General features: G+C 42.2%; 1 protein-coding gene across 1 annotated transcript; it reads left to right on the forward strand.

Annotated features, from left to right (window-relative positions):
* Window positions 1-78: 78 nt before the first annotated feature.
* On the forward strand, window positions 79-14,910 carry RTRAF (RNA transcription, translation and transport factor). Its single transcript, XM_026118043.2, has 8 exons — window positions 79-252; window positions 2,142-2,266; window positions 3,596-3,695; window positions 4,978-5,064; window positions 6,512-6,600; window positions 9,328-9,396; window positions 13,835-13,883; window positions 14,580-14,910. The coding sequence occupies exons 1-8, from the start codon at window positions 192-194 to the stop codon at window positions 14,732-14,734; spliced, it is 735 nt and encodes a 244-aa protein (XP_025973828.1). The 5' UTR covers window positions 79-191; the 3' UTR covers window positions 14,735-14,910.
* Window positions 14,911-15,055: the final 145 nt, after the last annotated feature.

Raw genomic sequence — 15,055 nt, forward strand, 5'->3', positions numbered from 1 at the left:
CCGCGCTCCCGGCAGCCCCTTCCGCGCTCTGATTGGTCGAAGAGCCTGCCGCTCGGCGCGCGGGGACCAATGGGAAGCGGCAACGCGAAGGAAGGGGCCGCTCCTTCCTGTCCGCCTCGGCCTGAGACGGGGAAGCGCGGCTGGGCCTGGCCCTGAGCCGAGGCGCCGCTGCCGGCTCGGGTACCGGCGCCATGTTCCGCCGCAAGCTGTCGGCGCTCGACTACCACAACCCGGCCGGCTTCAACTGCAGGGGTGAGAGGCCCGGCCGGGCTTTGCCGGGCCTTTGCGCGGCCCCGACAGCGGCCGTCAGTCCTCACGCAGTTACGGGCCTTCCCCTCCCCGGGGCTGCCGTTACCGAGGCTGCGGGGGGCGGGCCGGGCCCTGCCCCTGGGCGAAGGGTTTTTGTTTATTTCCGTTGTTGTTGACTCAATATTTCGCCTTTTGGGGTCGGGGTGCTCCGCGGTGGGGCTGCTCCCGGCCTCCCCCTGCTCCGCGGTGTGCTGCCCCGCTGGTCGGTCGCCGAGTGCGGCCTCCGAAGGGTTGTTTCCCTGTGGGCTGATGTAAGCGTCGCCTTAGCTGAGTGCCTCGGAGGCCTCCCTGCGCTTATTTTTGCAGTGCACCTGCGGTTCAAGGTGGTGTCCTCCATATCTCAAGTACTGGGGCCTGAAGAAGAAAAAAGTGAGGTTAAAGCGTCTTCCAGTCTGTGTTACACAGTTCTCTGGGTTCAAAGTTCAGCTGCAGCTTGCTTTAGTTGCGGCAGAAAATGCTTATTCAGGAAAAATTCAGAGTTTCTCCTAGGAAATCCAGGGCTGCCAGGCATTGCTGTGGTTGCCTGTGGGTCACTTGGTTCTAGCGACTCTCTAACCATTGCTGAAACTGAGCGAGAGTAAAGGTAGAATCCCGTACCCTGGGGCAGCTCTGAGGTGAGCTCCTGGCAGCTCTTTGCCTCTCCTCGTGCCAAGTCTTGGCTTAGGTAACACAGGAAGCAGGAGTCACGCGTCCTGCAGGAAGCATCCTCAGTTGCCATGTGAACCCGCCTTGTCCTGGGAACATGGTTTGTCCTATACGCCAGCAGTAGTGTGATAACCTCGTTAGCTCTATTTCCTAATATACTGATGTGTATTAATTTTTTTGTTTGTTTTGCAACCTTAATTTTTGTTGTTGTTGTTGCTCAAAAGCACAATGTAAGGTGTGTTTAGCCAGTGTGATCAATTGTAAGCTTTAGGCAATTTTTTTTCTAGGCTGTCTTTCTTTTCATACTTCTGGTAGATTGGCTTCTCTTTCAAGAGGTTGTCTACTGGCATCTTCTTTTGTTGTGTATCTAAACTTCTTTACAGTTAACTTTTTTTAAAAGCTTGATTCTGCCAATCTGTAGTTTTAAGGGTCTTACTGAAAGGTTTCCTTCGCACATGTTGTGACTCTGTTTTTTACAGTGCATTCAACAGAAATAAGGCATTTATGTTGCTCAGAAGACACTGCTGAGCAGTAGAAATGTTGTTCTTGTCCCTGATGGAAGAATGATATCCTTAACCCAGTCTGAGATTCAGGAGAAACTGCTTCAGGATCTTAAAACTCACCCAATGCCAAAGTGTTACCATTTATTTTGAGGGGCCAGTAGTACTTTGGGGCTGTGATTTACTGTGTCTAGAAACAAATTCTGTCACTGAAGAGCAGGTGCAAAATGATTACTTTGTCCTGTACTAATATTTTTGTTTGGCCCACAGTCTTTGTATTGTGGACTTCTGTCTCCAAATGGTAAAGTGTTGAATCAATAACAATGCAAAAATACCTTTGCATGGTCACGAGCTGTGTGTGTACTGTTCCTTAGAAAAGACTGGGGGTTATTGCAGCATGTGACATGCTTTCTTAACAACAATCTGGCTGATATCTTTTAGTTTAGTCAGTCAACCGTAGACAATTAAGTGACCCTGAAAAACAAAAAACACTCAAAGTGCTGAGTTTTGATCAGATGTTATCTTGGAATACACAGTTTTAGCGGTAGATACATCTTTCATTGTGGTGAAACATGAAAGCATGCAGGGGCAGCAGTATTTCTTTGAATGAAGTGCATCAAAATTCGAGGGCTGGGTTTTGCCCTTAAAATGTTGGTTCATTCTTGTTTTGTTTGTTTCTCTCTATAGATGAAACAGAATTCAGAAATTTTATTGTCTGGCTTGAAGACCAGAAAATCAGACACTACAAGATTGAAGACCGCGGGAACTTGAGAAACATACACAGCGATGATTGGCCCAAATCTTTTGAAAAGGTATTTTACTGTTTCAGATACACATTTAAGTTATAAAGCTGTCTTATGTAAATAATAGTTTCTGTAGTTGTTGAATGTAAATTACTGTGAATATTTGTCCTTTCCCTGAACTTTTTGCACTCCTGGTAATTTAAATGTATTATTGCAGCCAAACTGTAGAAGATACTGAGATGGTAGAACTTTTTGTACATAATTTTCATTAAAATGTATTTTCGCAGTAGCTGGTATCTCAATCTGTTTCTTCCTTGAATTGATTCAGCTTTTGATAGAGGAAGAAAATTGGCTACAAATAAACAGCTTTTTCTACATTAATGTCTTTGTTGTACCAAAAGAAAAATGGATTAGGCTAATGCAGTCTTAGATGCTGCAAACATATAAAAGAAAGTTACTGCAGCTTTTCTGTGCACCTGCTGTTATTTCAGATGGATGATTTTTCCACTGCTTGCACAAAGCGTGGCATAGTTTTGTCAGTTATGTCTTGTGTGCTCATGAGTGTTTTGAGTTGCCATGGGGCTGTTCTAGCTTTCCCTCTTGGTTCCCATTTCCTCCGTTTCAAAACGGCCTTGCAAGGAGCTGAAAATGCTGTTCCGTAGTGTTCATTGCATGTAAACTTTCTTTATGTCACTGGAACTGCTTGCCTGGTTCACTGTCCAGAAGGGTTGGAGTTGCACTGCTCACGCTTTGCAGGAGGGAGCCACCCTTCAGCAAAGGGACACGACAGAGCTTCAATATGTACTGGGCTTTTTAGTCTTGGCAGAGGGTTGTGCTAGGACAAGGTCCTGTGTCCTGACTTTAGGACACCCGAGATGGTGTCCCAGCCGTGCCTTGTATGTGATCCCTTTAGTCCTAACACTTCAGCTCTATATGGTGACCTAAGAAAGGGAACTGCCACCTAGAATCCTCTGACTTTTGTCCAGATGATTTAGTCATTGTTGTACCCTGATATCAGCGCTGTGAAAGCTTTTGCTCTACTTGATTTGTTCTCTCTCCTCCCCCTTGCCCTAACCTCCACTTGCTAGGTAAATTGAACAAAGAAAGTATCTTTGGTTTCTTTGGTTGCCAGTCTGACAATGAATAGCATCAGTTATTGATTAAAAACTGAGTGTCATTATTAAATGGCAGGGTCGAGTTAGTTGTGGAGTGGGGTGCTCTGAAATGCCTGTGGTGGATCAGATCCTGCAGTAGGGCACTTCACAATGATACTTCTTACTAATAATTATCTTCTGTCAGGTCTGTGGGGAAGTAATTGTTTACAAAACACTTCTTCACTTCATACAAGCATTTCCTTCCAGTCAGTTAACACCTATTTTTCTTCTTTCTATTCCACAGTATATGAAGGATGTAAACTGTCCCTTCAAAATACAAGAACGACAAGAAACAGTGGACTGGCTTCTTGGGTTAGCAGTTAGGCTTGAGTATGGAGATAATGGTATGACTGAACTTAGTATTTCAAAATGATAAGGAAACTTATTTTGCCATTTAATTTATTTTAGTATTTGTCAAATTAAGACAGTGTCAAAAGTATGTATTTATTGTCTCTTAAAAAAAAAAAAAAAAGGTTTGGTCTACTTGTTTTTGCACTGTATTCAGATATGCGCTGTTTCTCTTCAGCTCAACTCTCCTGGGACAGGGCAGCAATATACTCACATTCACAAGTATATCACATGTGAGTGTGTCACTTACTCACATGAATATACTCACATCCTGGATATGGCAAAACCCATTGTATGTATTTATACGTTTCTCCCATGGGATCGTCTTTATAAGAACTTATTCTGAAATGTATTAAATGCATTTTCTTTACTACTAATATTCCAAGAAGTTATTCTTGCCTTGTGTTTCACAAGACACAACTCCTGAGCCCTTGGGAACTAGAAGGCTGTGGAAAAAGTTAATGGTCAGCAGCGGTTTGATTTCCTTATAGTGAGAGTGTGGAGACCAGTGTAATTACTGGTGACAAACCTTTATAATAGCCAATGCACTGTTTTCCATTACCTTTAACTGCTGCAGAGCTGAGCTCTGGCCAGGGCAAGGAAGGGATGTAAATGCTTGCAGCTTGTAGAGCTGGTTCTTAGTCCCTCTGGTTGGAGAAAGCTGCCTCTGACTCGGGGCTGCATGAAGGTGGAGGAGCCAGCAGGGGTCCCATTTTCAGAAGGTTTGAAAAACATGTAGGTGGGTCACATAGGAATGCTGTCTTCTGTAACACAAAGACCCCTCTGGAAATGTTTTACTCTGTCTCATCAGAACAAACTGAAATCTGTAGTTCTTGATCCCTTCTTAAAAAATCAGTGTGCACCGCTGGTTAAAGTAAAGTGCCTCCAGTGTTAGTTGTATTGCTGGAATTTAAAAACAGTAGAACTGCAAGGTGCAGATTGTTCAGCCTTGCTTTTCTGGGATGGAGACTGTAGGAAGAGCCTTAATCAAGAGCATAATGCCCTGCCTAAGCCTGGAGCATGCTCTGACCCTGCTTTGGAACAGTACCTAAATTTGGTGCAGATGGGAGCTGTTAGAACAGCTCGCTAGATTGGCAGCTTGCTAGGGCTTTAGTAGAGGAGCTCCAAAACTGCAGCATATGCACCGATAAGGCTCTCGGGTGCATACCATATGCCAAAAATGTAGCTGACACAAAATACAGTTTGGTTCTGAACTTCTAACTTGTTATTTTTGTCATTAGCCCTGGTGGTGATCATATTTACTTCTTATTTTAACAGCCGATAAGTATAAGGACTCTAACCCTGACGGTGCTAAAAATGCTGACAATACAGCAAAAAATGCAGAGCCGCTGATTAACTTGGATGGTAAGTGTGCAGTAATGTACTGTACCGATGTCATACATGAATGTGTTCCATGGCCTCAGTGATGCTTTTTGGATTTTAAGTTGTTACAGTACTGTGATGCATGTAGCTTCTTAGTCATATGTAAAGATTTAGAAATGCAGGATTTTTTTTTTTTTACTGCTATCTCAGAATTGCTTCTGTGTGAGCAGTGATTTGAGAGCTATTTCATCAGTTGTTCGTTCATTTCTGCATCCCTTCTAAAGGAAAAGGGAATCTACTCCATACAAATCCCAGGTGTCTTGTCATTAATGCAGAGCTTTTTCCTGTTGGGGAAAGGCAGGAGAGGAGGATCTTTCCCAGTAGGATGAGGTGCCTGGAGACTTGATCAGATATGAATGTGGCAGGAGGGTTCTCATCACAGAATAGTTGAGATTGGAAGGGACCTTTAGAGGTTCTCTAGTCCAGCCCCCTCTGCTCAAGCAGGGTCACCTCGAGCATGTTGCCCAGGACCCTGTCCAGATGGCGTTTTGAACACCTCCAAGGATGGAGACTCCACAACTTTTCTAGGCAACCTGTTCCAGTGCTCAGTCACCCTCACAGTAAAAAAGCTTTTCCTTAGATTCAGACAGAGCTTCCTGTGTTTCAGTTTGTGCCTGTTGCCTCTCTATCAGGCAATGAGGAAGCAGCTGAAGGGCGTTCACACTCTCAGCTCTGGAAGATGTGAGTGTACTTACTGTGGATTGAGGTGGAGTAGCAAAACAGCTCTTGGGACACTGACCTATCTTAAAACAAACAAACAAACAAAAACCACGCATTGTGACAGGCCAGTTACTTCAGTACTGTCACCTATTGCATGTTGGCTCAGTCTCACCCTTCCTTACCCTTGCCCTCTTGTACCTTTCTTATGATCAGTGTAATTTTTTGACTTCTAGGCATGTTCATAATAAATTAAAATGGTGGAGCATAGTGATTAAAATCAGCCCCATATCCCCAAGTCTTCCCCTATTGCTCCTTCCATGGAAAGACAGCTAGGCATTAGTCTTGCCCTCACCCAGCAGGCACAGTTCTGCTCTACAGCTAAGTAATAGAAAGATTTACAGAAGAGAATACATTCTTCATGCTGTTGGCTTTTACGGACTTGCACTGGCTTCGTGTGCTGTAGAACCTTCATATAATGTCTTCTGTGTTGAAAGCAGTATTGTCTGTGCTTTCAGAGCATTGTGAAATCTGGTTATGCAAAGCAATTATAGTGTGCCACTAGGCTGTATATCTTTATGAAAGAGGGTACAAATTAAATCTTATACCAGACTGAGCCCTTCCCTTCTATTTTACGGCCAGAGTGACTAAATGGTTGCTCACTGCTGTGTATCCATGGCCTTGTCCATACTTGAGTGCAGTCTGATGCCATGGAGTCAGGAAGCAAATTCTGTCTTTTCGAGCCGGTTAAAATAGCATATTTGTTTTACAGTGAATAATCCTGATTTCAAGGCCGGAGTGATGGCTTTAGCTAATCTGCTTCAAATCCAGCGGCACGATGATTACTTGGTAATGCTTAAGGTAAGTTTTACAACTTTCATATTCTTCTCTCCCTACCCTGCCAATGGCTAGCGTATGTGGGATAACTTGAGGTGCACTGTTACTGATAGCTATGACTTTTTTACTTTCCACTTGTTCCTAAATTCTCCTATATGTGCCTTTTCATGCAGGTAGGTACATACAGCATAAATCATGGAAATTCAATGCATTGGTAATTACTTTTGTAAACAGTTCAATTGTACCTGAGTTTCTGGAATTACAGCGCTAGTTGAGAACTGTTGTTCAGAACTTGAAGTGCTCTGGCCAAGTGAAAACTACTGCTTTATGTGCTTTTTATGAACTTTATTTAAGGTCTTCAGATGCCTCAGAAGGCATTGAGGAATACACTCAAAGTAGTTCTTTGTATTCCAGCTCTAGAAGTGAAAGGAGTAACTTGAGAATGTAGAGGCTAAGTAATGCAAAGGATGTTTTTTTTTTAAAAAAAAAAAAAAAAAAGGGGGGGGGGGGCAAGGTTCAATACTATTTCCTCTTGGCTTTTGGTCCCATGAACTGTTTATTCTTTGTCATAACTAAATTCAGTTTAGTTTAATCTTGACAGTTAATCATAACTTCTAAATGCAACAAACAGGCTAATTAATTTTGTAAAGTATCTTTCTAATAATTGGTAGAAAAATCTGACTTAATGGTAGAACTGTAGCTATTGCGAATTTCAGGTCAAAGCTCTGTTCTTAAAGCAGTGTACTTAGTGAGTTGGCAACAATCCTGAGTTCCTACTTGGTCATGTCATAATATGGAAATAAACTTAGTTTTGTTTGGCACTAGAATAAACTTGGTACTTCACTGAAAAACAAAAGAATAAGGCCCATTCACTACAGAAGCTGTGATCTTTGCTAAATTTATTTTGGAGAGACTAATGCCATGGGTACTGAAGTTTATACAGTGTGTTTAAATCTATAACAGCTATATTTGAACAGTCTTATCACTTTAGCCTGGTTTCCTAAGGAAATGAGGCCCTGCGCTTGTCCTGTCAGTCATTTGTTGCTTCTCTCCAGCATGCTGCCCTGCATTGCCTATCCGAAATAACTTTTGAAACCCTCACAATGCTTTAGAGGAGTGAAGGTTTTGGGTATCAAACCACTACAAACTTGATGAAAAGAGCAGGTAAAGAGAGACCCTGTGAATGCTGCTGTTGAGGATCTGCAGCATGAGCTCAGAAACCTGGCATCAGAAAATCCCTTGAGCTCTTCTTACAGGATTGTCTCAAGGCTAACAAGCTTTAAGCGGATTTACCAGATCTGGTACTAACAACTCAGGAAGAAAAAGTGCAAGTGTTTTCTGCATAAATGTATTTACATTTTGTCATTCTTTCAGCATTTCTAGTCTTGCTGTTTTTTTGTCAGAGGTAATTGGACAAAACCTCCACCCTAAATTTTCTTGCTTTTAATTACAGTGAGAGTAGGTTCCTACAGTAGCAGTTCATGTTACATGATTAACCATAATGCTAGTTTTCAAGGCTTGATGATATCAGAATGCATCTGTGAAAGTTATTCCACAGTGCAATAATGTGGTTTCTTATAATGCCCATACATGGAAGGTGTGATCCATATTTTGGCTTGGATATGGAATGGACGCTTAGGAAGGTTAAAGAGGGCAAACAAGCCACAGACAGCTGGCCAGAGTGAGCAGAGAAATATTTGGAGTCCATTTTATTAATTTAAATTCGAGAAGTTGGTCAGAAAGCATTTTTTCTGTGTGCCAATGTTGGATGTCATTTTCCTGAAGCGGAAGTTACTCAAAATTCTCTGCTGCAAAGTCAGATTTCAGTGCTGGAATATAAAAAGGAAACTCCTGATCAAATCACTTTTTCCTCAAAGCTGCTCTGTCTGGTTAGAAAGAAGATCTGTAATGGTACCCAGTGGCAACCTCGCAGCATTGCCTCTCAGCTTTAATCGTGACCAAAACCAGGAGAAATCTGGAAGGAGAAACATGAAGCAGTAACTCTGCTTCTGTCACATTTAGATACCCAGGAGGGAAACAGTCTGAGGAATGTGTTTGACAGACTGAGTTCTTTTTGGTGTAAGTCTGTCTGCGTGGTATTCCTTGAGTTATTTTTGGAGGCATTTACAGCTGTAGGTATCAGTAACTGATAGCTCTGATATGATTTCACGCTGTGTACCGGAGCCAGTAAAAATAGATGAGCAGTGCAATTGTTAAACTCAGTCAAGTCTGTTATTTTTTTGCGTGTGCGTGTCTAAAAATAATTCCTTTTTGTGTTTTAGTCTTTTTAAAACCTGGGTTGTAGCCTTGCTCAGTGTTGCTCTGCTAGTACAAGGTGGTTCAGTGCCTACTAAAAGATTCCAGGCAGTGCAGTCTCAAAAATGGTACTGCTGCTTTGGAATCATGATCAGGTCATTCTGGGAACAGCAAACTTTCTTGACTGTTCCCAGTGCTTTGCAGAGTTTCTAGCCCAGTCGTGGCTATGGGTAACAGTGTAATAACCTGATCTCTTCTGGTTAAGCTGCCTTTCCAGAACAAAAAAGGCCGAACCTGTGGAAGGAAACTACTTGCAAAGTTTAGTGCAATTTGAAGAAGAGTTTAACACCTGAAAGAGTTTTCCAAGAAGTCTTTCATAGAACTGTGGGTTTGATATTACGTTGGGTTTTAATGTTGGTTCCTTTTCCCTTGATATTGCAGAGAAATGCATTAAGATATAACTGAATTACTTTGTCCTTTAAATGTTTCTCCTAGGCAATTCGCATTTTGGTTCAAGAACGCTTGACGCAGGACGCCATAGCAAAGGCGAATCAGTCCAAGGAGGTTCGTATATACAATACGCAAGCCTGTCTGGTGTTAATTGTTCCATGAGCCAATAAATAGCGTAGGCATGAATGTCTCGTCTCAGACAGTCGGACTGGCTTCTGTTTAAACAGTGTTGATTAGGAAAGGTGGTGGAAGCTTGCTTTATATTAGCAATCCTGATTCTAAAAGGCCCAGAGAAGAATTATGGGGAGTGTACAAAGTGCTTTTTCCTGCAATGTACAAATATAGGTACCTGTATGATATCTCGTCTAGATCAGCAGTTCCGATAACCATCTAGATTATTGTTACGGTTCAGAGCAGCAGGCGTACAATGTCAGGGGAAGAACACGTGTGAGCTGGCTTTTCCTTCCAAGTAGCGGTGTTGGCTATAAATAGACAAAACATTCCTTGTATGGAACGTGTTGCTTTTTACTCCTCGTGTGTTTAAGGAATGGGATGCTGGACACCCAGCTCCTCTGTGCCCTCCCAAATGAGAGATGATGAAGCAAACTTGGAATTCTCCAATTAAGCCTCTGAGCTGAATAATAGTACTGTGAAAAACTGTTTTTGCAGAATTACTTTCTAACTGTGAGCTGTCAGTTTGTAAGATGATGTTTGTAGATTTAATGAATAGTATTCCAGCTATTCACAGGGAATGATTGTGACTTTTCCAGACTGTTGTTTCTTAAACATCCCAGTTCTTCAGCTTGTCTGTCTAGTGTTTGGTGTAGCAGCTGCTTGCAAACTGCATGGGGTGCAGCCGAGGAAGGCAGCCTCTCTTGCCTGGCAGGTATATGTTTAGAAATGTCCCTGTTAGAGCAACTGGATCTGATTAAGGAGGACAAGTCCCTTCATCTTTTTTGGCAGCTGCTTAGAACAGGGCATGCTTTATTTATTATCATAACACTGCTTATGATGTTCACTTGGTGGCGATTGCAGGTGCTCAGAGTTGTAATGTAGTAATTGCTGGAAGCGTTGGGACAGCAAAAGCTGTTAAGAGCGGGAAATCTGTAAGCAGCTGAGACTACTGTATTAATTTTACTTTCTCTGAGTGACATTAATAAAAAGCTACTTTCGTTGTTTATGTAGCAGCAATGCTGGCATTCAGGAATCAGAATGAGACTTCCTCTGAGTTTGTCAGAGTAAGTTTCTCTAAGGAACAGTGTGGGAGTTTTTTGTGGCAAAGCACTCTTCATATTTGATAGGTTCTCAAGATCTTAAGTTGAAGTGTCATTGAATGTGATACATTTTTGAGTGTATTTCCATTCTGGATGCTGGGAGTTGGAGGCGGGGGACAGTTTCTGTGTGTGTGGAACACTTGCCTGCACCTTAGTGACTTTGCAAGCTGGGGATCCCTGGCAGGAGAATAAATGGCTTCTGAAAAGAGCTACTGGATCTTCTGTAATGCTTTGCTACTACTGGTCTTTTTTATTTTTAGAAATCAGCTTCATGATGCTGTAGATAAATGAAGACAATATCCTCAAAGGAGAGAGGATAGTTGAGTTGCAGGATAGAAGGATAGGGAAAACAAGCCTCTGCTGCTGATTTTGGCTGGTGACTTAATGGGCCAAAATACTGGCTAGGACACTTTGTGTATATTAAGTCTCGTCCCTGGAAACAGTTTATAACCTTTGACTTGTGCGTCACAGACAAGGCTTAATATACAAAGTGTCATGAGTTACATTCTTGGCAATATCAAGGTACAAGGAGGAAAAAGATAAGATGCCTGTGGAAATGGGACTCCCAAAACTGTTCTCTGGCTGAAGGGTAGGTATGAGGACTATGCTGAGGAATCTTATACTGCTGTGCTTGGCTTTTAAAAGTACCAAATAAAATGAGTTTTGTCTTGTTGGTCTGTCAAGATAGTTTTCAGGATAAGAAAGGCACTTAGTTTTGTGGGTGTGTGTTTGTGTGTGGTATGTTTTTGTTTGTGCTTTTAAGTTTTATGTTGAATGGGTGACAATTCAGTGTTTGGACAGGATTCAGATTTATACCGACAGACTCTTATAACATCAGTTTTCCATTTCCCATCATTTATACTGTACTTTTTGCTGAAGCTGTCTATTAAGCTATGAAAACAAGCATGCTTTTATGGAAGGTGTACTATGTCTTGCTGTTTTAAGAGTTTTATATCAGAGCTATTCTGTAAGAGTCGCACATCATTTTAGAGGAAGTACCTGTTTGAACTGAGTTCAAACATTTTCAGCTTCTGGCCTCTTCCCATCTTTTATAATTCATCCTTGTATCACTGCGATGGTGGAGAATGTACTTAAAGCTGTGCAATCTCTCTTGCTCTTCTCCTGCCCCCCAGATTAGGAGAGTCCTCAGCTCTGCTAGCCTGTCCTTCTGGGCTTCCCTTACCTGATGAGTGTATCTTAGGTAGGATCAGCCACAGCAAATGCCACTAGAGTGGCCCATCAGGATCACTTTGCGAGTACAGGCTGGAGCTCCTGAAGGCTAAAGCCAAGGCAGGTTTAAAAGCACAACAGTGCACAAATCTTTCTGTACTCTAGAATCTGGACACTTATTTTTAGCACGGTAGTGTAAGTTCATTAATGGTGTTACTAGTGTGCCTGTATCAGCTATAAAGTGTGGAATCATACTTCTGCCCGTTCCAGAGAACCAAGCTTAACTTTTGATGCTTCCAGTTACAGAGGAGATGGCTGCAGCAGTCGGGCCCATAGCAAATGTTTTGTGCCGTCCCGACATAGATAGGCTTCTGGCACTGGATTGTAAAAATTAGCACGTTGCCTAAGGGTGCTGGTTGTGGAGGGTAGTCACCAAGCAGTTTTAAATTAGCATTTCCTTGGGAATGAGGTCATGAAATGAACTGGTCTGCTTGGTAAAGGAGATTTAAAGGTGCTCTTAGTTTCTCTCCTGCTTTGATGCCACTATGCGAGTGAGCACGTACCTCTTATGACTGTGGGTGCCTGTACAGCCAAGTCCTGCTTTGGGACTGCTGCTACAGGCTGTGGGGCCCTCATGCTTGGAGAGGGCTGGATCTACTGCTCTAGCAAAAAGAAGCCCTGCCAGAGGGAACAGACAGCAAAATGTACTGCCAAAAAGGAGCTAACAGCAAGGGTGATGGGAGGAGAGCAGGGGAAGTAACCAGACGCGCTCCAGATGTCCCAGTGACTGGCTGCTTTGAAATACCACCGTGGTCACTCGGCATCAGAGGCGCCTGCATTGGCCCTGGGGCTCCGTCCACAAAGAACTGACCGAATCCATGTTTTGCTGCTCTCATGGCTCTGGGAACACTTCAGAGGGCAGTGAGTCTTTGCAGCCTTAAATAAAGAGTTTCTTAGAAAGTATGCGTGTGAAGCCTGACACTGTGTTAATCCTTCTGAAGTGTCATAAATGGCATTCTTGTACGCTGTATAAATTGTAACAATACAGCAGTCTTCCAATGCAGATTTATTTTTAGGATTGCAGTTGGATGCACATTTTACTATGAAGGCCATGGGGAAAAAAATATTTCTGAGAATGGGATATTAAAGTTAGTTTAGGTCAACATGGTTTCCTTTGTGCTGTTTTGATCAACTCACCTATATAAAAGCTTTTTTTAAAAAAAAAAAAAAAAAAAAAAAAAAGGCCCTAATTGTTGGAAGGTTTATGGCCCTGTCATTTTAGAAACTAACCTTATGGGACTCAAAGGTTTTTGTCGTGCAAGGCAAATGTCGAAAAACTATATAGGCTGTAATCAAAGTCTTTTTAAAATTGGCTTTTAACTGTTTATTTAGATAAATCCAAACTTGCATGTATGTTGAAACATGGCGAGTGGTTGTTTAGCGTGACCTGTCCTCCACAGCTGGGGAGGGTAGGGGAATCAGAGCAATGCTTACAAGTGACCGCTAATAAAGCTTTTTCTTATGCTGTCTCGTAGAGCCTGTGTTTAGAACATTGAGCACTCATGTTTATTCCTGAGCTTAACGCTGGAGATAATGCTTCTGGGGAAACTGATGGAGGTTGCAAGTCCAGTGCTCGAGACACTCATTTGATTATAGAGTTTTTACAACTTGTTTTCAAAACAGTCCGTGCTTTGAAACCTGGCAGCTGTTTAAAGGCAACAGTGTCTAAGAAAGCCTAGCTTGTGCATGCTTTTTGTTTGCTCTGGGGGGAGATGTTGCTGTATTGGGTGTTCCCTTGCAGTACTGTCGTTAGCCTTTTAAGGATCGCATATGGGCGGTGTGTATTCAACGGGATTTGCTGGAAAAGTAAAGGGAATATTATTAAGGATGAAGGCTTTCTTAATAGTCCGTTAATAGTTTTTGTTGATAGTTAATAGCCTAGTTTGTTTCAGGACATAGTTGGTCATGTGTAATGAAATAGGACGTTTTTTGGAAGTTGTCAGTTGTGTCCATATAAGCAAAACTTAAGTGTCGTTCTTGGTTTCATTTTCCAAACATATGAAATGGCATTTCTAATTATATTTGAATGTGTTTTTTTCTTTTTAAAGGGTTTGCCTGTTGCTTTAGAAAAGCACATCCTTGGTTTTGACACAGGAGGTAAGTAGTTCTCCAAATGTTACTTTTAAATAATGATTGCCTTTGACAAAGTAAAAATGCCTAGATAACATGTACAGCATAATTATTCTAGAAGCCTGTAGTAGCTGCCTGCCATCTTGTTATCTGTGAGCACTCCTGAGCATTGCGTGCAGGAACAGCAAAGCATGAGTCTTAACTGTGCAATATGTTTAAATAATAGCTTTTAATGGTAGCCGCTTTTGCATGCAGAAGGAATGCATCTTGTTATATTTGCCATGTCAAACCTTGCTTCCTCCAGCAGAGGGACCAGTGTGCTGCTTCGGTGTGTTTTAGCTAAATGATAAACCTAAACCTAATTAGAGGTAGCAGGATTTGGCATGACCTGATAGGTTATTTTGTAAACAATAGTCAGATGACTTGGGACTCCGCTCGGCTTCACTTTTGCCCCTCGTACAACTAAATTACTACCCGTAACGCTTCACACCAACTGGACTTGGCTGTGGCTTACTGCACGGGCTGCGCAGTGCTGAGCGAGGTTTTGCACAGAGTGCCCTGTATCTCTCTAGCAACAAGGAGAACAGAGTCTCCTAGTTCAAGTGTGAAAACCACAAGCATGAGCAAAGGACCGCTTAGGTTAAAAATGTAGGTTAAGCTTTTCTTAAGACCAGCCTATCAGATGAAAATGCTTTATACTACTTCTTTCTGCAACTCACCTAGATGCTGTTCTCAATGAAGCTGCCCAGATTCTGCGACTGCTGCATATAGAGGAACTCCGAGAGCTGCAAACAAAAATTAATGAAGCCATCGTAGCAGTTCAGGCAATTATTGCTGATCCCAAGACGGACCACAGACTGGGGAAAGTTGGAAGATGAACACATTAAAATTTTAGTCTGTCTGCTTAGTACAATTAGGAACTATGTACAACTCTGGCATGCAGTTTGAAATGATATTATTTTACTGTTTTGAAAGAAGGCAGAGGAAATTGAATTCTGACTGTTTGAGTGAACTACCATTTTTCTTTAAATAAAGTTGGGGAAATAGAGACAAATTGTTCTGATTAGTTCTAAGTTGGCAAATCTGATTGTTTCTTTTCATTGTGTTTGGCTTTGTGTCGAAAAGGGAGTGTTATATAAAGACTTTGCAGATTCTTCTTTTGCTGTAGTTCTGCCATGTAAACGGCTCAGTCCTGGCTT

This window comes from Dromaius novaehollandiae, chromosome 5 (genome assembly GCF_036370855.1).
Source record: "Dromaius novaehollandiae isolate bDroNov1 chromosome 5, bDroNov1.hap1, whole genome shotgun sequence".
NCBI classification, from domain to species: domain Eukaryota; kingdom Metazoa; phylum Chordata; class Aves; order Casuariiformes; family Dromaiidae; genus Dromaius; species Dromaius novaehollandiae.

Excerpts from the sequence above, each read along its gene's own strand:
- RTRAF (XM_026118043.2), top strand. The coding sequence starts at position 192 with ATGTTCCGCCGCAAGCTGTCGGCGCTCGACTACCACAACCCGGCCGGC. Across the intron at positions 2,267-3,595 it reads GGCCCAAATCTTTTGAAAAG|TATATGAAGGATGTAAACTG; the intron begins GTATTTTACTGT and ends TCTATTCCACAG. Across the intron at positions 5,065-6,511 it reads GCCGCTGATTAACTTGGATG|TGAATAATCCTGATTTCAAG; the intron begins GTAAGTGTGCAG and ends TTTGTTTTACAG.